The 20328-nt window shown below is 35.6% G+C and overlaps 1 protein-coding gene across 1 annotated transcript in view; it reads left to right on the forward strand.

Annotated features, from left to right (window-relative positions):
* PCDH17 (protocadherin 17) overlaps positions 1-17571 on the forward strand; it is an 86686-nt gene extending 69115 nt beyond the window's left edge. The window contains exon 4 of the mRNA XM_067292600.1: positions 12993-17571. Coding sequence (XP_067148701.1) covers positions 12993-13678 — 686 coding nt within the window. The 3' untranslated portion in view covers positions 13679-17571. The remainder of the gene's footprint in view (positions 1-12992) is intronic.
* The last annotated feature ends 2757 nt before the right edge of the window (positions 17572-20328 follow it).

A 20328-nucleotide genomic window follows, 5' to 3' on the forward strand; every position in this document is an offset into this window, starting at 1 on the left:
CCCTTAAGAGTCAGCAAAGACAATCTGCTGAGTGGTGAAAAGCTTCAACCAGCTAGTGGGAAAAGCCAGAATGATGGGTATGTTTCTAACACTAAATAGATAACTTCACAACGTTAACTCCCTGCACATTAAGTGGAGATAGGTAGGCCTGTCTGGGAGATGTTTTAGATCTGGACGCTGCCGTAGGCATTCTGAATGGCTCTTTGAAGCCATCTTTCACCGTTGTCTATAAAGACAGCATAAGAATTCAAGGCTAATTTTAATCACCGGAAATTAGATTATGTGGCTATCTCTGTTTCTTGAATGAGATTAGTTTCTCTCTTATAGCTGCTGTTAAGCATCTGATGAAACTAATATTCAGAGTCTGAGTCCACTTCCTGTGTGTTTCTTTTTAATCCCTTGATTGACAAGAGCTCTCCCAGAATTCCTTAAATGTTCGATTAGGTTAAAGCTCCCTCTTGCTTGCCTCCCTGTTGCATGATAGTAAGGCTCAACAAGAGGGGTGAAAAACTATAGCAGAGGCTCTCAGCAAGCCTGTCTCCCTCCGCACTAGGAGTTAGTGTACACAGTAGGAGCTGCAGGTTTGACCAAGTCTCCTCAAGAATCTATAGTTCAATTCTTCAGCTTCGAGGGTATGGTTCTGTAATGTGCAGACCAACACAACAATTTAAACTAAGATTAATGTAAACTGAGCAAGTTAGAAGTGTCTGATCAGGTTTAGAAATCAGGTTCTTCAGAAATCCTCAGTGTAGGAATACTTTCTTTCCTGTATCCCAAACAACCTGAAGCAGGTACAGTTGCCTAGGCAGGACCATGCTTTATACACTTGTTCATAAAAAGAAATCTTAGCCAAAAAAAAACCAAAAAACCAACCAACCAACCAACCAAACAAAACCCTTGAGCATATTTCTTTTTTTTTTTTTTTCTATTGTGAACGATGTTAGATGTTAAATTCACAGCAGGTTTTTTAGTGTCCCCCCGGACGAACCCACTTGTGTACATTTTCTCAATTAGAAGCATTTTTTACTTTGCTTTTTTTTTTTTTTTAAGTGAACATTGACATAAATGTTAAAATAATTTCAAAAGGTTTTCAATTTTTTTCTCATAGCATTAGTTCTATGCAACTACCTCTCTCTTTTAGAGTATCACTGTTCTGTGTATGTGAACATGCAAACCAAAGAGCAGGATTTGCCATGATCTTTGATTTTTTCAAAATATTTGAAATCTCAAATCAAGTGCTTTGCCTGAGTCTTGACTTTACTGGCAACAGTGAGCTGAATAATATACTAAAACATAAAGTTCCCCTTAATATTAATTAAAAAAATTTATGACATATCTTCAGAATTGATCCTGCTTTGCCTGGCAAATAATTAGGTCCTCTGAAGTCTGATGTGGGTGAAAGAGGGAGAAGCAACAAACAAGGGAAAAAAAGAGAGGGAGAAGAAATGGGAAATAGTTCCATGTAAAACATTTCTAGACAAAACAGTTCTGTTTGATTAAGAGACTGTATGAAATGCCAAATGTCATGCTAAGAAAAGAGTGCAATTTCTATTTAAAGATATTCAGAAGACAGAAGTAAAATATTTTGCTGATAGCCATAGTGCAGAGCTCTTTACAAATCTTGCCAATAATGCAATAATTCTACAATATCACATACGTCCTTTTAATTTATTTCTTTTGTATTAACAACCCAGGTTAGAGTTTTTTATGTAGTAAAACTAGGGACAATTAAGACTGTTTAACACAGAGACAGATGCCGGATGTATGCATGTAGCAGTTACAGTGGAAGCATATGCATAGTATCAACTCTACAAATACTTGTGCTCCCTAGGCACTCAACAGTTTTGAAGCTAAGGGAGGGAATGTTTTTATGTTATAAAATTTTCCCTTGGTGGTAGCAAATTAGCTGCCTTGTATCCATCTTCAGCTGGAACTGCAGAGTCACTTGAGACCTTACAAATAAGTTTAGAGCTCTGCTAAACTGCTTGTTAGATACCTGAGAAGTATGATACATACTGTACGTGTGCAGTAACAGGTAGACTAAAGGAAAAAAGTGTTTGATTTTATTTTTTTTTCCCTCATAAGAATGAATTTTTCCTACCTTAATTTCTTACAGAATTTGTGCAAGGTCAGACTGAGCCTTGCTTTCAGATATGGTGTTTTGCACACAGGTTTTGTTTCCTTTGAGAATTAAAGAAAATCTATTTCTCAAAAAATTCCAAAACAAACAGTGCCCCCCCCAAAAAAAAACAAAAAAAAAACCAAAAACAAAAACAAAGCTATTTTTTATTAGGAAACCCAGAGGCTGTTTGTGAAAAAGATGAAATAGCTATTGAGGCCCAGTTTTTTCTGTTTCCCATTACCTGTTATACTAAGAATCAAGCCAAAAATATCTGTAGACATCTTGTCCCTTTTCTTTCCTTTAGAACAAAAGGTCTAGGAGAAGGGGACACCCATTAATATCAAAATCAAGGAAATCACAGTGGAAAGCATACATGGAACTGTAAATTAAGTAAATATCATCAATGATGGGTTCCAGTAAATCAAAAGGTCTCTCTGAATACCCCAAGAAAATCTATCATGTCTGACTCTCTATAATATATTTTGCAATATTTCATAGCATGTCTGCCCCATTTCTAGTATTGTAGCATCTTCATCATCATTTCTTCATTTCATTTTCTAAAAGGATAGACACTAACCAACATATTCTGAAGTTCCTTCAGTAGCTTAAAAATAGCAGGTGCAACTTCTACTTGCTTTGTCAGAACACTGTTTAACTTACCTAAGGGCAATCCAATGATAAGGCATTATACAGCGTTCAGGTAAACAAGCTGGGGGCACAACTAAGAGAAATTACACTGACTGCATCTCATTTGTTGGTGGTATTTCTAGCTTGTCTTTAAGTCCACGTCCAGGAGTATAAAAATTTCTGAAAGGAACACGACTCGGGCGATGGGTTGCTAAAAAAACAGAAAAAATAACTTCTAACAGGAAATAGGCTTAAAAATTGAAATCATTAGTGAAAGCAATGGATATATAATAATGCCATATTTGGAAACAGACCCCAAAATACTCAGTTTCCTGAAAGGTATGTTTTGTCTTGTCACAGTGCTCAGACATCAGTAAAACAGATTAAGCTATAACAAATGGAAAGATGACTGAACGAAAAGGTGAACAGCTCAGCTGCTGCAAAAAAAGAGTAACTAGCAAATGAGCTTTTCTGTATTAGTGTTGTTAAGATCTACAGTCTCATAATTGTGATCCTGAAAATATAAGAAAACAATCTGGAACTTAAGGTTCTTGATGGAGTATCTGGGAAAAAGAAGACATGAATACTCTGAGGTCATCTTCAGTAAGTATCTTTCAGAGATTCATTTACAGTTCAGAACAGTACAGAACCCGAAAATATATCAACTCAGTGTACGTGTACAGTTCTCTTTACCAAACTACTTATACTTACAGCATCCTTAATTATTCTTTCTGATTGATCTAATTGGAGCAGCATCCAGGTAGAAAGTGAAGTAGCATTATGAAACTCAAATTACTGAAAGAATATAGGTGCTTCATAAATTGGTATATGGGGAATCCCACCCTGGAAATCTATTTTGAAGGTAGCAATAAAGCATAATACCAGCAATCTGCTAAACAATAGTCTATGACACCATCTAGTCAAAGAATAATATGCAATAATGTGAATATGCTACTTATCATGGCATAGGTGAGATTACAAAAGAAATTGTTAAATCTTTTTTTTTTCCTTTGCCTATAAATACATTTTTATATCTATATGTCCAAGTGAGGATTCCTTAAAGTGCCTGGACCACTGTATAGCCAGCATTTTTCTGAGAGCAGAATCATGAAAGCATTTTTCCTCTTATTCTGTCAGATGCTTTCTACCTCCCATGAAGTCCAAAGTGTATGACCCTTGTGCAACATCAGCCTTTTGAAGCAGAGAATGATACTCAGTGGGCTTTTCCATCTATCAGTGTAAAACAGACATGGTCTCATTATGTCTGGTAAAAGAGATTTTAAATGTAAATCCAGGCATGCTGGCAGGAATATGAGGGAAGCAGTACTCTCTCTCACCAAAGTTGCCAAATTTAGGATGGTTCAGTTTCCATATTGCCTTTGGACTTTTTTGTGAGACTTTATAAAGGAAAATTGGTAGCGTTTAAAAAGCTTTAATGCATTGATTCTGTATCGGACAAAACCATGGTCTGACACAGAGCTTTATATACTTCCAGACTGCTAGGATATAAGCACAGCCATTGAAAGTATATAGAAACAAAGTTCTTCAATATCCTATTATGTTTCTCTCAGTGGCACCCTCATCAGTCAATGTTTGTAAACGAGTTGTCATCTCCAAATTCGAGAGAAGCTTACAAAGCAAAAAGCTTAGTGCCTTCTGATTAAAGACATGTATACTGAGATAATTGATAGCCAGTGAAGAGGACTCAGTGGTATAACATATAGCTAATCATTGGTGGTTTGGTGGTGTGACAGATGGGGATAGCTTCTTTAAATTATGGAGCTTTTGCATCGGTATTTTCAGGAAATGCCAACAGCCTGATTATATTTTCATTAATGTTGTCTTTCCTTCCTATTTATTGCTTTTGTTTGTCATAATCGCTTCTTGCCTCTTGCCTGTAACTGTACAATCTATTATTAGTTGTATAGGATGCAGCACAATGGGCCTGGTTCCTGACTGAATTCCTAAACATCGCCACAGTACAAAATACAGTGCCTGTATTTACTAAATATTACAAATTAGATATGGAAATTACTGCTATTACAATTATGACTAGCTCGCAATGAAGTAAGTTAGTAAAAAAGCATGTGAATACCATGCAATATCTTGAAATGATTACACAAATTTGGTTATGTTTCAGATTAAGAGTTATTCCATTTTTAAAGGCCAGTTCTGAAACAATCTCTCCATAAAATCTGTGGAACTGCCTTGATCAAGAATAGGAAAATACGCCACATTAAAAAAGTTCCTTCTAACAGATCTGCAAATGTGTTTTCTTCTGTTAACTTTTGCAGTTTTGTTTCTCTTCTTTTCCAGGAAACAGCTCTTGGGCTCTACAACAGGGGTTTACTGTTTAAAACTAAGAATTTGTCAGATAGACCACTAAAGTTTCTCTGTAGCTTCTCAGCTGAGTGCAGAGCCGGCACAGCTAGATCTTGCACCTTGCTCCCAGCAGCCCCGAGCTAGGAAGTTTTTTATGATGGACAGGGGAGAGGCCAAAAGGTCTTTTCATGGCTGTCCTATAGTCCTTTGGCAGCCGTAAGCCAACTGTCACAAATGATAGTAGGTCCCAGCCTTTCCGTAGTCTGACTTACAGGCAGGCTTTGGAAGGCAAATCTGGGTGCTTCTTCCCAGCCCCTTCTTTCTCCTCTAACGGGGAAGAAGTGGGACACCCTTTCTGGTACTCACACCGGCACTCTTGTCCCTCGCTGCTCACAACGGCCCCAACCTCGTAGGAAAGCGGGTAATGAAGCACCCAGAGCTCTCCTCTCCTCTCTGCGATATTGCTAGGTGGCTGAAATGGAAAAGGACCAGCAGTTTCTGAGGTGGCTCCCCTCATGCCACGGCTTTGCCTGGGGCTGTCTGAGAGCCATGTCCTTTCCCTTCTCCGTCTCCACGCATGGGTCAAAGAACACATTTTCAGTTCGCAGGCAAATATAAACTTCTGTGTTTATACAGCCACCTTTGGTAGGCATAGTGCAAACTTTCAAGGGCTATGAGCTGTGCCTAGACCACAGATAGAAACTTTTTTTTTTTTCCTGCTGGGAAGTTTTGACATTGCTGGGAATTTTGGAAGCAGAGCCTATCCCTGTCTGTGACTCACAGGTCTGATTTGCCTCCAGAACAGCAAGGCAGAGGCCAAAGACCCATCATTGGGATCTGTGGACCAGCCCGCTGTGAGGAGGGAAAATTTTCAGGTAACGGAAATGTTTTCTTGCTCGCATGCGGTCTTTAAATACAAATATATGATTGCCATTAAATCGTAAACATTAATTTAAAGCATACTTCCGTAAGAAAAATGTTAAATGTTCTGTAGTGCTTAATGCTATCCTGCAATATCCCTCCAATATTTATGGTCCAGGACAATCGTGAACTAGAATTAAATCCATGGGCCCACCAGCTGTTTATTGCTTTTGAAGTGTTTTATGGTATATCAATATTAGAAATGTATTCTGTTTATACTGTATCCAGAAAACAAGCAAACAAACAAAAACAGGATGGAAGCTCTGTATAAGGATTATAGGCCTCAAAAGCTTATAGTTATAATATCAAGAAAAGACCTTGTGATCCAAGAGGTTTAAAGAAGTGGCAGTCTGTTCTTATTTTGCTGCCAGTCATTTTGCCAATCTGAGCTACATAATTGCTTTGCCTAACTGAAAGGAGCCTTTAAGCAGACAAGCCAATATAAATACTCAGATTGGAGACAGCTCTGTTTAATAACAGCAAGCATGTGTATAGAAGTATTTGTTTACCTCTGCTTATTTATGTCAAAATCAATTGTAATTAAACAGGAATCCAACCTCAGAAGTAGTACTTCAGCTGATTGTTCTCATCAGAAGTGTCAAATAGCCCTAGTGTTTAGGACATGTCAAAAAAAGAAGCCTGTTATTTTACTCCTGTAATAAATACCTACCTATAGTCTTTTCCTTTTTTTAGTAAAGGCAATTTTCTGCCTCAAATCATAAATAAGACGCCATTTCATATCAGTTCTGGGAGGTTTATTGATCATATTACAAGAATTACTCACTCTAGTTCTGAAAGAGGGAGTTATTTGTATTTTCTTTTGGACATTAGATATAATTTATTGTCCATCTGTTTACACGTATATACACAAAATACAGGGCTTTCATATCTATTTCAAGATATGAAAATATATAAAACTTATGTTATTTTATTGGTTTAAAGCAAATACTGTTTTTTTTTTCACATAGTGTGTTTGGGGTTAGACTAGGGAATATATATGTTACAAAGAATTTTATAACTTGTTTCATTATTGAATGAATTTAAATGGAAATATTTTCAATAATGAATATGAATTCACAAAATCAAGGGTCAAATGAGTCTTTCTCCTAGGTAAGTCAGTGTGAAGTCCAGGCATGCATTCAAAGGCAGATCTTTTCCTTTGTAATGTGAGACAAAGGTCAGAAAAAAACGTGAATTACTGTTCACTGTGTAATGTAGTGAAGAATAGAGCACTTCAAGAGCGAAGGTGGAGAGTATCAGCAGTTTAGAACTGCATGCTTCAAAAAGAGGAACATACACATTTTGGGCTCGGTCCTGCAGTATAATTTTCATTTGGAGCTGTTAGTCACTGAACCATTCCAGTGAGCTATCCCTGCCACTTACTGATTATTTTTTAGCTTCCATATTTACAGAAAAGAAGAGAAAAAAATGTCTATTAGATTGAAATGTTAATGCAGTAATAAAAACTAGGTGCCACCTGTTTAAAGTGAAAAAAGGAGTAGATGAGTAAGAAAGATATATGAAAGTTAGACTAGGATCTCCTGGGACAATAAAACATAACAAAGGCTTTTGACATTTTAAAACATTCAGTGTTCTTTATGTACTTATTTAATCTTAGTCTCATTTAATCTTCATCCATGAACACATAGTAGTACAAAACTACATTTTTTTTATATATTCTGAGTAAAAAGTTCTCAGGAAAGAATGCACTTGAACAATCACTTACCAGGCCAGACCTTATAAATTATAATGGACCAAACTTTGCCTACTTTGCTCAAGTGCAAACAGGTTTAGGGAGGAATATGATTATGTTTCTCATATTCAAAATCTGATTTCACTCATGCACAAGCCTGAACATACCTTATTAAATTATATACAGTACTTCAATACAGACTACAGTGATTTTCATATTATAAACTTAGGACATGAAATATTTCTTGAAAGTGTTTGTATGCTGAGGTTTCATGTACATGGATTATTTACTTTTAATCTGCTTTTCAGCTTTGTGTGTGTTTGTGTAATTTAAAGAATTAGGATCCAATTAAAGTGAAAAAGCATTGTACTTATGAAGCCAGTTATGCTATACTGAGTCACTGTTAAAAAGAAAAAAGAAAAAAAAACTTGCATTTCTTCTTTGTTATCATTATGCAAATTTCTTTTAATTAATGAGTCAAACTATGATATCTCAGCTTTAGCCATCGAAAGGAGCCAGCTATCTAAAATATTAATTAATTAACTTTATAGTGTACTATGGTTAGAGTGAAATCAGTATCTTTATTTAATTTTGTTCAAAATATTTATGAGGAAAGAATAGGAAATAAAAATAAAAGTTTTTTTTGCTTTAAGCTTGCTACAGAAGGCAGATTTTAAATATAGCTTCTCTGGAAAAGTAGAATAAAATATGCAGGGTATGTCATATGTTACAGCAAAATACATACCTTGCTTTGCAATTTGTATGTTGCCAACATAAGTTTCTTCCTACACCATCTTTAATTTCTCTCCAGTGTAAATTTTCTGTCTAGGTGACTGTTGTTTCCAGATAACTTGTTTCCTTTTCTTTCTATGGCTGATAATTTAGCAGTTCTATTTTAGTGTATGTTCTCCCTAAAGTGCATAAAGCACTTCTGACTGTTTACCCTTAAAGCTCCAGAGAGTTAGGGAAACCTCCAGGCTGCTTGTGTTTATTGTACACTTTTGTATTGTCAAGGGTTTATTTTCAACAGGAGGGAGAGAAGTGGAGAGATAAAGACCGATGGTGCATATCACTCTACCAGCACATCTTGCTGTACAGCGCTGTGTATGACCTATGTATATACACACACACGCACACACACGCACACACACACACACACACCCCTCCCTATTTGTACCTACACACACACAGATATATATATTTACCTTTAAATTGATTCTTTTTTTCTCATAAATACTAATTTGGTCCTTGGTGGTGATAGTTCACTTTGTGTTTACAGTTTCTGCTGCTACTACAAAAGCTCCTGTTCGATTTTCTTCACTGTCTGCTAGCTGCAGCACTCAAAATTACAGGCTAATGGTGAGACGAGCAGTTTATAATGTATGATAATCAATACTCAAAATCTGTTTTCTATGATGTGACACAAAACAGCAAAGTAAAAAGATTCAGATTTTCAAAACTAGAGTGCCAAAGCTTGTGCGATGCAGGTGGTTTTCACTTCAAGGTCATCTTGTATTTGTTCCCTCACAAAACTATCTTCTTTTTTGGCTTCATATTTAATTCAGTCACTGCTAGGATGTCCACGGAACAGAAATGGAAAGTTAGTCAATACTGTGAATGTGAATGCAAGTGTAAAAACTGCTTTAGCAAATGCAGGAAATGAGAAGGGGAAGGGAAATATGGCATGCAATATATATAATATATGATATATATCTCTTTTACTTAAAGGGATTGCCAGCAAACTTTCTGTTTTTATTGGCAGTAATGAATAATGCAAATACCGCATGTGAGATCCTCACACCTGGTGTATGTGTATGCACATGCATAAAAGCTGAGAATTTCAAATCTTAAAACATAATTTGGTTACAAAATTAACCTAATTGGTTTTGAAAATCTCAAAGCATAGTTTTTGACACAGTACTGATTACCCTGTGAAATCTCAAGTTAACATTCTACCTAGTGTTTTCAGTAGCTGAGAACTTTTTTGATCTTTTCTTTTCATCTATAGTTTGGCCATTTTGATCTCAGTTCCGGGAATAGTTTGTATTTATTATTTTTTTAAACAAATATGGTTCTGCCAATTTTTAGAATAAGAGACAGTGGAAAATATTATATTATCTACATTATACAGCTGTATATTTTATATTTATAAATATATGTTTAATGTAGTTTGCAAATTATATATGCATATAGGAATATTTATTTATTTCATTTTTAGATAATCTGACACAGAAACAGTACTTGAAAGAGAGGAAGAACTTCCCTTCCTCAGATGTTCTTTTAGTGGTTTGAGGAAATAGGCTGTCATGTACTGAAATCCTCTAAAAGGTATTCTGCTGATGCTCTCCCAGTACACTATGAGCTCTTGACACATTAAATATGGTTAGGAAGTTTACAGGAAGTGCTACTTTTTTTCCTGTGAGAAGTATAGGAGCAAAGAGGAGTCCTGCTTTGATGGAATAATTAAAAGTGGAGAAAGCAGTGGAGGGAAGTCTTGGTCCACTGATTCTGCGGTTCAGAGTATTTTATGGAAGCTAACAAATGCAGCATTTTACAGTTATTTTTGCCTTTTGTTAAAAAGTAAGGGTGTCAAATTATATACATAAATTGATATGAAAGGATTGCTAAGTTTGCAAAATTAAACAGTTAGTTGGGAAGTGGATTAATTGTTTAGGGACTCCCTTACAAGTGCCAGAAAGCTTTTGCTCTGCAATGTCATGCATTCTCTGTGTAATGTAGAGGAAAACAATTTTAGAAATATGTTAGAGAAAATTCTAAACAAGACAACTATTATTTCTTATTGCTATATAGGTCCACTTTCAAAGCTAGATGCTGAGGTTACCACAAAGTCACTCTGTAGGATTCAGAAGAAGAGAAAAAAGACTGAAATAAATTAATAATGAGCATTGGTAAAATCTAAAGTTCTAGCATTACCATTGAAAGGACTTGGTTGTGGGTTGGATTTGGAACTTTTTGTTTGTTTGTTTGTTCATTTATTTTATTATTATTATTTTTTTCCATATAACAAAACTTCATCAAAGCCTGGCTAGTATTTGCTGTTGCCCATCCCATGCCAAAACTGTGCACCTTCCTCTCCAATGGTCTTGTCCTGTTTCCTTTGTAAAACCACAAAATCTGTTCCTTAAACTCTTCCCAGTCTGTCACTGTGTTACAGTCTCGGGGCTTGGGGTATCTTTTATGCCTTGTTTTTCACTGTGGTTGCTCCATTTTGTGCTGTACAATAAAAACAGCATGCAGCTTATTTTTTGTTGGAGGTCTTCTACAAATCTCACCTTTACTTAACTTATCTTTCTGTTGCATTCTGAACAATCAGTCTATGTTCTCCTCTTCCTGTGGCAGAGTACCTGATTCTCTCTTGTTTTTTCTCTTTCTTTCTCTTTCTTTCTCTTTCTTTCTCTTTCTTTCTCTTTCTTTCTCTTTCTTTCTCTTTCTCTTTCTTTCTTTCTTTCTTTTTCTCTAACCTTATAACAGTCTTAGATTTTACACTCTTCAAGGCAGGGAGCATACATAGGGAATAACACTTTTTCACAGTACTGTGTGCATAATCATTAACAAATATCAGATCTGAGTAAATTATCTCACCCCAATTTAACTTATCATTGTGACATAACACAATTTTGGTTAAATTAAACTCACTTTTTATTCATATGTCTTTTTAGAAATGTGAACTGTCAAAACTATTTACACTATTTAATTCTGATAGATGAATATTAGTGTTTCTTCTGTGTCAGATTTCTGCAGTGTAACTGCTCATGAATCTTGTGTTTTTTAAAAGATACTAAAAGATTTCTATGAATTTATTTTCTAATTAAGAAAGATTATGATCACCTAAAACTTGTCCTATCTTCAGGTCAACAAATTTGCTCTCTTTTTTTTTTTTTTTTTTTAAGATCTGCATGTGTGTGTGTGCACGCGCACGTGTATCATTCATATAAATTCATTAAATTCATAAATTCATGTATATCTTGCATATAAATACATACTCTTTTTTTTTTGTCCAATTGAAATTCCAAGCATTTTGTACATACTAAATTCCTCAAGCAGAACGAAGATTTAAATCTCATCTTCCCATTTTGTGGGTTGAAATACTTAATGGTTTAAGATCAGCGTATATTGACCCAAACCTAGAGATGCTAAAAAGGGTTTATTTTATCTATATTAGCTAGAGAGTACTGAGAAAATGAAGGAGAAAAAGAAGGTAATTTGCATCAGGTTTAAGCATTTCTAAAACACAGATTTAAGGGATATTTCTGGAATTTTTCAGCTTCCTGATATTGAGTTGGAATCATGTATACAATTATAAAATGAGGAATGGCAGTCCAAACATATTATATTAGTGTAAAATGACAGACAAACTAAGGTTTTTAAAGCAGAGTTTTGAACTGAACTGAACTTTGAACTGAATTATAGAACAGGAAGTATTGAAATTTATGTTCTAAAAATGTAGTGAATAAAAAAAAATCTTATTTAACTATATTCTTTGAAAGAAATAAGAATAAGAAATCCTGTCTGAAAACATTATCAGTTCAAATAGTGTGTCACGGTTTGTCATTCTTCCAAATTGTATGTATTGATCAAATCCATTTTCACTTACTTGCACCAAAACAAAAAAGGGGAAAACTGATTACATGATCCATACTCATGTCTAATAAAATTGCAATATGTGCTTTTTGACAAGCTTATATTTAATGCATACTGATGGAAAATTCTAGTTCTCTGCTCTCAGCAGGAAAAGTAGGCTTTTTAAGAAAACCTTTTTATTTTGTGGCTGTCACACAACATAACAATTACAAATGAAATAGAGGTGACAAAACCGAAAACCCAGCTTGCTGATTTTTATGATGTTTGTATTTCCAGAAAGGCAGCCATTGCTGAGTTATTTGATTTGAAATTTTTGATCCTGATAATGCCTTTTGAGTTCCTTAAGTACTGTTCACTATTTTCTAGGATGAGTTGTACAGAACAAAGCCTAACAGATTTCTACAGCAGATTAGTTTACAGATGAAGCTCAGTTCCACTGAGAATGATTCTCTAATGACCCCTTTTTACTTCCTTTGGGCTGTGTGAATGTTTTAATACCTAGAGAATAGAGTTAAATAAATCTATTGTCTCAACTAGTTGGTTTATGCAATCCTTCTGAAATATTTTAGTTATAACCTTCTTCTTTCTCCATAGTTAAGAAATCAGATGTCAAGTAAGCCCGCCACAGGTTGATCATAGACTCTCTGTTAGTTTAAAGAAATCCACTTATAATTAGAGTTTTTATTTTTCTCCTTTGTTTTACAGACCAAGAAGAATGTGTTAACTGTACAGATGAATGCAGAGTGCTTGGTCATTCTGACAGGTGTTGGATGCCACAGTTTCCTACAGCCAGCCAGGCTGAGAATGCAGATTATCGCACAAATCTCTTTGTACCCACAGTTGAAACTAATGTTGAGACTGAGACTTACGAAACTGTGAATCCCACTGGGAAAAAGACTTTTTGTACATTTGGGAAAGACAAGAGAGAGCACACTATTCTCATTGCCAATGTTAAACCTTACTTAAAAGCCAAACGTGCCCTGAGTCCTCTGCTTCAGGAGGTTCCCTCAGCATCGAGCAGCCCAACCAAGACATGCATTGAGCCTTGCACCTCAACAAAAGGACCACTGGATGGCTGTGAAGTGAAATCAGGAGCCTTGGCTGAACCAAGCAGCCAGTACTTGTCAACTGACAGTCAGTACCTATCGCCTAGTAAACAGTCAAAAGACGCTCCCCCGTTCATTGCGTCAGATCAGATGGCCAGGGCCTTTGCCGATGTACATTCCCGAGTGAGCCGAGACTCGAGCGAGATGGACTCTGTTCTGGAGCAGTTGGACCGTTCAGCCCGGGATCTAGGCAGGGAGTCGGTGGATGCCGAGGAAGTCGTGAGAGAAATCGACAAGCTCTTGCAGGACTGTCGGGGAAGCGACCCTGTGGCCGTGAGAAAGTGAGGGGGAAAGTAGGACAGGCTGGCAGTTACGTTCCTCTTCTGCTGATTAAAAAATAAAATAACATAAAAATCCCCTGGTTGTAACAGATTTACAGAAATGAAGGAAGACCAATGCTGCTTTAAGGCTTTTAGTGAACATCTGAAGTGCCCACAAGTATGTTCTTTTCACTGCTCTTTCTTTTTGACAGATAACACTGGTTTCATTTTGACCAAACTTTCATTAGGACAGAGTGAAGTACATTAAGAACTGAAAGAAAGAAGGAAAGATGGTGCCATTTTGACAATCTGTTAGGAAGGTGTGAGAAAGGTGGAATCGAAATACGTCTGATACTTTAAGACTGTCCTCAATAGCTGATGCTGACTTTACTGTTTACGTATAAACCCCAAGAAAAACAGGGTTGAATAATTCTGATCTGTGGTGGATTTCCAGCAGTCACCATAGGCTTCTACTGAAAGTCCTAAAAAAGAGTTCTTGTAATAGTCCAAGCGACACCAAACATTAACATTCATTTGTGGTAAACATTTATGTACAAAGTTATCTGCCACAGAAATGAAAAAAAAAAAAAAAGAATAAGAAAAAAAAAAAAAAGACATTCCAGATCATTATTTAGCAAAACATATCCTGATCATTAGTAAAACACCTCATATCATATTAAGGTTAAATGTAAAATGATGTAGTTCATTTTGTCCTGCACACACATAAGCTAATTCACTTGATAAAAAGAAAAAAAAAAAGATTTTAATATCTATTTAGCATTTTAGTGTCCAACAAACTTTAAATATCTAGCGGTAAGTTTTAAACAAACCTGAAGTAAAAGAAAAGTTTGGAAAAAAAAAAGTTACCTTTAAGGGTAATACACAAAATAACATTATTAACACTTTTTTATTCATTTGTGGACACTAAAATAGCTCAGGAAGGTGAAAATGTCTTAGACATCCACACAAATCACATGATCATTTAAATGTGCAAATGTAAGAAGATTCAGTGTGTTTACATCAAATGACATATTTTTATTGATTTATTGCAGATTCAGTGCATATGAGCCAAAATGTTGAGTGTATAAGAGCTATATTGTGTATTTTATTAAATTAATATATAGTTGTGTTGCAAAAATATTTGGGCTTATATTGTAAATGGCAAGTGTTGCCTCGGTAGCTGTCGAACTCTATGAGTTTTGTTTTTTCCTGCTTCCTTTTCCCCATGGATTGTGGGAAGCAGCGCCTCAGAGCAAAGTCTCTTGTTTAATGTATGGTCTACGAAGTACTGCAGTACATAATCTGTTCAAAATGTGTTTGAGTGAGCTGATGGAGCTAACTGAACGGCCTACAAATACATCCATCAGTCATGATTATGTGCAAGTCCTTGTAGAAGCTTTTATTGCAAACCCATGTTTAATAACAACAATTACACTTGAACCAACACCTGGAACCTCCTTCTTATTTTCCAAACACATGCAGCCAGCCTGTTTAATGTAGGATATTTGGTTGACTTCTTAACTGCTAACACCATTTTCAAAGTTTTGCTATTAAGTTCAGAGAGCTGAAAAACCTGTCAGTGCCAATGTGGCATGAGCAGCATTTTATCAGATTCTTTAGAAAGTGCAATTGCTTAATGAAGTTCTAGGTATAGGCTGCTTATTTGGGGGCGTTGGTTTTAGTTTTGTTTTCAGTTGTTCTGAAAACTATTTGTAGAACATCTTGGGAGATAATTTCTACTTTTTTATTATTATTTATTCTAAGGATGTTTCTATTGCATTTGAAAAATTCAAAATTACCTTCAGATGAAAGTTAAGAAATAGCAGCAACGCACATTCAAAATGAAACAAAAGAACAAAAAAGCATCAGAAGAAAAGAAATTTAGCCCAGCATTTGCCCCTTATATACTTCACTTACTCTGTTGGACATACCACTATGACACATTGTTTAAAAACAGTGTCTGGGTTATGTTAAATTTAAGCTGTATTATACAAACATATATAAAAGAGGTTATTTAATTCAGGTTGGCAGTCTCAAGTCCCACAAAGCAATACTTTTCATCAATTCAAGAAAGTAAGTTGACCAACAGCTGGTTTTGATGTTGGGATTTCTGTTAAAGGGTGATCTTAACTAGTCAGTCCTACAATGAATTGTCTTTGGTTGTTGGAGACACCCATTCTGAAAGTTTGCTCTTAGCTCCTGCTGTTAAGAAAGTCTACAACTATGTGTGAACAAAGGATCTTGTACATGTTTATCAAGCTACTCTCCATGTTTTGGACAATTTATGTATCTAAAATGTGGTGTTGTCTGTGTTCTACAATTTTTTTTTTCTTCTTCTTTTCAGCCAGGAGACCCAGGATTGATTTTGCTTGATAGCTTGATAGCTTGAAATTCCATAGTGGAGAGGATTTCTTATTGTTTGATCAGTCTCTTATACGTATATTTCCGTGGTGCCCATCACTTCAGTGTCTGTGCACCAAGTCTTTAGCTCTGCCAGTGAGACCCATTATTCAGCAAAATCTAAGCCAGTATTTAAATGCAGTCAAGTGATGGAGATTTGTGTACTTTATAAATGATTTTAACACTGAGTAACCAATTGTACAATTCATTGTATGTGTCTGAAGACATAAAACACAACATTCTGAGAAAGGGCTGTGCCAATGTAAGAGGAATTTACTTTAAGGCTCTCTGTCCCTAGTGATTTACTAGCTTTAGCTGTTTAACACATTATCTGTATTTAGTAGTGATTATTTATTTACCACTCTAAGGTAATTCAGAATTCATGACTCACAGCTTTATAGATGAGTTTGGGAAATCTTGCTTTTATTTAGTTTGGTTGACAATTGTCCTGTGTTGTAGATCTCTGGCATACTGCTTCCAACAAGGATATCCCAGCTTATAAAATCTGTTTCGCAATTTAGGATTGATACATAAAGAACCAATAAACCAGCAGATGTGACTTTTCCTGGTTCAGTCAAAATTAACATGATGATGTATGAAGGAAGTACCATGCACAAAAGAAGTAAAATACAGCTTTTTTACTTCTCAGTATCTCTGCTATTACCACTAGAGACAGAGACAGCAATGAACAATGAATCTTATGAGTTATTTCTTTCATTCTTTATGCACATGTTTTATAAAACTGAAAGAAAATATCCACCACATAAAGAGAATGGCTGATGTAAGGGAAAGCATGTTAAGTAACTAATAAAATAGTACTGTACACTGTGAGTAGAGAGGAAGGCATTCTATATATTTTTTTATTAATGACAGCAAATAACTGGGAGTTCCTTAAATGGTTGTCCAATCAAATCAGGAGTCAAATCAGACTTTTTTCTTTCTTTCTTTCTTTCTTGGCATACTCATCAGGAAAGAGATTATCCTGAATTTTGATTTGCCATTTGAGTATACAAGCTTCCCAGTCAAAGTTACCCCTAGAAGTCAAGCATTTGCTCACAGTGGAACAAGATGCATCATTCAAACAAGCTTTCAAGCTGTTTGTTGCCTAATGGAAGGGAAATTGCTGAGGTCAAGAAATAGTCTGAAGCCTAGCATAATATATGCCCACTCATTATTGTTTAATTACATTCTTTTGACATCAGGCAGTGATTATTAGTGCATTAATTCAAATGGCAGTTTTGGCTATCAAGATTTGTTGATTTGAAGTGTAATTGAATGAAACCTGATTAAGGTTTTGACTTCTCTGGCCCAATTGTGCTACAGGTTGGCAATTCACATTTATCAGCCCCTATCTTCCCATATGGCTCAAAGTTGCACCAAGTGACTGGTGAATGACACAAAAAACAAACAAAAGCAGCATACATTGTATGGATTATCTCAACCGCTATTGTTTAATGGCTGTGTTTAATGTGACCTATCTGGAAAATGAGGACTACGAATAAAAAGCAATTACTAATAGTGGTGTTGCCTGCTTTTGCATTCATTAACACAGAAGAAATGTGTTAAACACTGCATACCACAGGGAGCCTGATGGTAATTACTTTGGAAAAGCAACTTGTGGCAATGCGGCTGTTACAGCTAGTTATCAGTTTGCCAAAAAAATGACAGTTCCTGCTTCATTTATTAGAAATGTGTAACCGTTTTCTCTCAACAGGAAGGTGATGGAGAGTTTTCATCAAGCTGGGTAGGTTTATCTTTTAAACAGCTGATGTGCTGAATCCCTACAGGCTGTTATTTGCTCACAGAAATATGGAGATGAATAAAGGATAGTTTGGTTTAGTACACTGGTGTGAGTTCACCAAAAGCATTATAAATGAGGGTGTAAGTTCTCAAAGGCTGTCAGCCCAACATGAAAGATCAAAACACTGCCTGTGTGTACAAGTGGAAAAAAAATTCTAAAGGATGTAAAGTTTTTAAAAATGTATCTTTCTCAGAGTCCTGAGTATTCGAGGTAAATAATTTCATTCATGTTGCTGTAAACAACATGACAAAACACTGGGGAAAAAATATGGCTCTCTTATGTCTGGTTCTTTGAGGATGTTGTTATAATTTACTACTTCTGTTAGACCTTTTTTTTTCTTTTTTCTTTTTTATTAAGAAGTGTTCTGTCTGAGCATCATGATGACTTCTTCAGAGTATGTGGCCCTTTCTGTTTGCTCCTGTGTGATGTAACAGTGGCATACCAAATAGCGTAAAGTCTCCACACTGGATTTTTTTTTAAACCCATAATTTAAAAAAAAAGGCATTTCAAGGCATTGCTTTTGACAACTAAATTGAGTTTTCGATTTTTCAGAATATGGCAGGTATTATGAAGATATGGGCCAGTCCTGCAGACAGAATTACCATTTACCCATCGCATGTTTTCTGCAAGACTCTTTGCCAGAAAGAAAACCAGCCTGCATCTAATTAGCTGACTATCCTAGACACAGAAAACCCCTGTTGCTTTCTTCCCTTCTTCCTGCTACATATATTTGTCTTTCTACAGGCTGAATTCCAAAATTTAGCAAGCCACTGTCTGTGCAGAGTCCTGCCAGAATGTACCTTATGCTGCTGAAGGCCTCATTGGACATGGGATGTTGCTGTCTTGCTGTCTTCAACTGTGTGTAATTCAGAGCTTGGCTGGCTCCACAGTATATGTAGAACAAGTCATAAACCATCCTGGCTTTTCTTTACCCAGAATACAGTCATTGATTTCTCATTTGGAAAGTGGCCAGTCTATCAAACAGAGATTCTTAGATCTCATTTAAGCCAACCACATATAACTGTTTCAGGGTGTTCACTCATGGAATAAAGATCCTATCCTCATCCTTTATTGAGTCTAAGACATGAAAGCAGCTGAAAACTTATTTCTTCAGTTAGTTATGTTTCCCTAAAAATGAAATTTCTCCAGGAGAAATAAAGGATGGCTCCCTGCTGCATATGTAGCTTGAATTGTGAAAGGTCACCTTAGTATCAGTAGTGCATGTAGAAATGGATCAGGGAATTAATGACCCATCTTAGAATTTTCTGAGATGTATATTTCATAATGCAAATGTTATGACTCAGAAAAGACAATAAAATATCTCAGTTTATTTATTACTGATGATCCCCAGTAGTGCCTGGCTCACAAATATCTTCAGTTCAAGTTTCGGGGAAGCATTTTTCTGTGGTTGGGATACTGATTTGTTTTTAAATTATCTTTCTATTTTTTTGCTTGTTTGTTTTAATAAATATATGCTAGTCAACTCAGGGACCCTTTGATAGGTTTACAAATGAAAACAATGTTCTGACATGTGCACCTTTCCTGTAGGTTGTTTAGGCTGGAGGTATTACTTTTTATTTGGACAAGACTCTAAAATGTCCATAAACATTCTGTGATTTATCTTGGCAAGGAGCAAGACAGTAGACAGGCCTTGAAACATAGATTGTTGGATGATACATTTAGATTGTGACCTACTGAAATAGAATAATTAAAATTCCATCTCTGAAAACATTTTCCTTTTAGTGCCTTGAAAGTTAAGTCTATAGAAATCTTATTAAAGTGCACCTACTGACCTGCTATCAGCGAACTAGGGAATCAATCAGTCAGTTATCCTGTCCTTGACATTCAACTTTTTCCAAGTTAAAAAACAACATTTAAGTTGTATCTGGAAATCAGTTGATTGCTATTGGAGTTCAGAAAATATATTTGTAATACCTCTGCAAGAAGAAATACTCCTCAACAAATTTGCAATTACATTTTGTAATGGCTGCAATTTTTCCAGCTTTTTAGGGGCAATCACATGCAGAACTCTTTTCAGTGGTTTAATTTGAAAGTGATGAAAATGGATTACTAGGCTGGGATCAACATTAAAATGGAAATACCATATCTGTCTGACCATCAGAAAATGACATTTATCTATTTCTGTTATTAACATCTAAAGCAAAATTTTCCATGCATCTTTTTATTAAACCCTTTTACAGCACAGTTCACAGAAGACATTTTCTGTGATGCTACATGCGATAATGATTTTTGCAAGTACCCCTTTCAGGACAGTCACCACTCCCTCCTTTTCTTACAAGTTTACTCCTAACTGTGTAAAGTCAAGTCCATTTAAAATACTTTAAGTTGCAAATTTACTTACACTGAGGAGAGAGTCTTCATGACTTCAAAGTTTTTTCACATTTTATACCATATAATTAATACATATTAATAATAACATTTTAAGTAAGATCTCCATTTATTTCTTAAAATTC

This window comes from Apteryx mantelli, chromosome 1 (genome assembly GCF_036417845.1).
Source record: "Apteryx mantelli isolate bAptMan1 chromosome 1, bAptMan1.hap1, whole genome shotgun sequence".
Classification (NCBI taxonomy): Eukaryota; Metazoa; Chordata; class Aves; order Apterygiformes; family Apterygidae; genus Apteryx; species Apteryx mantelli.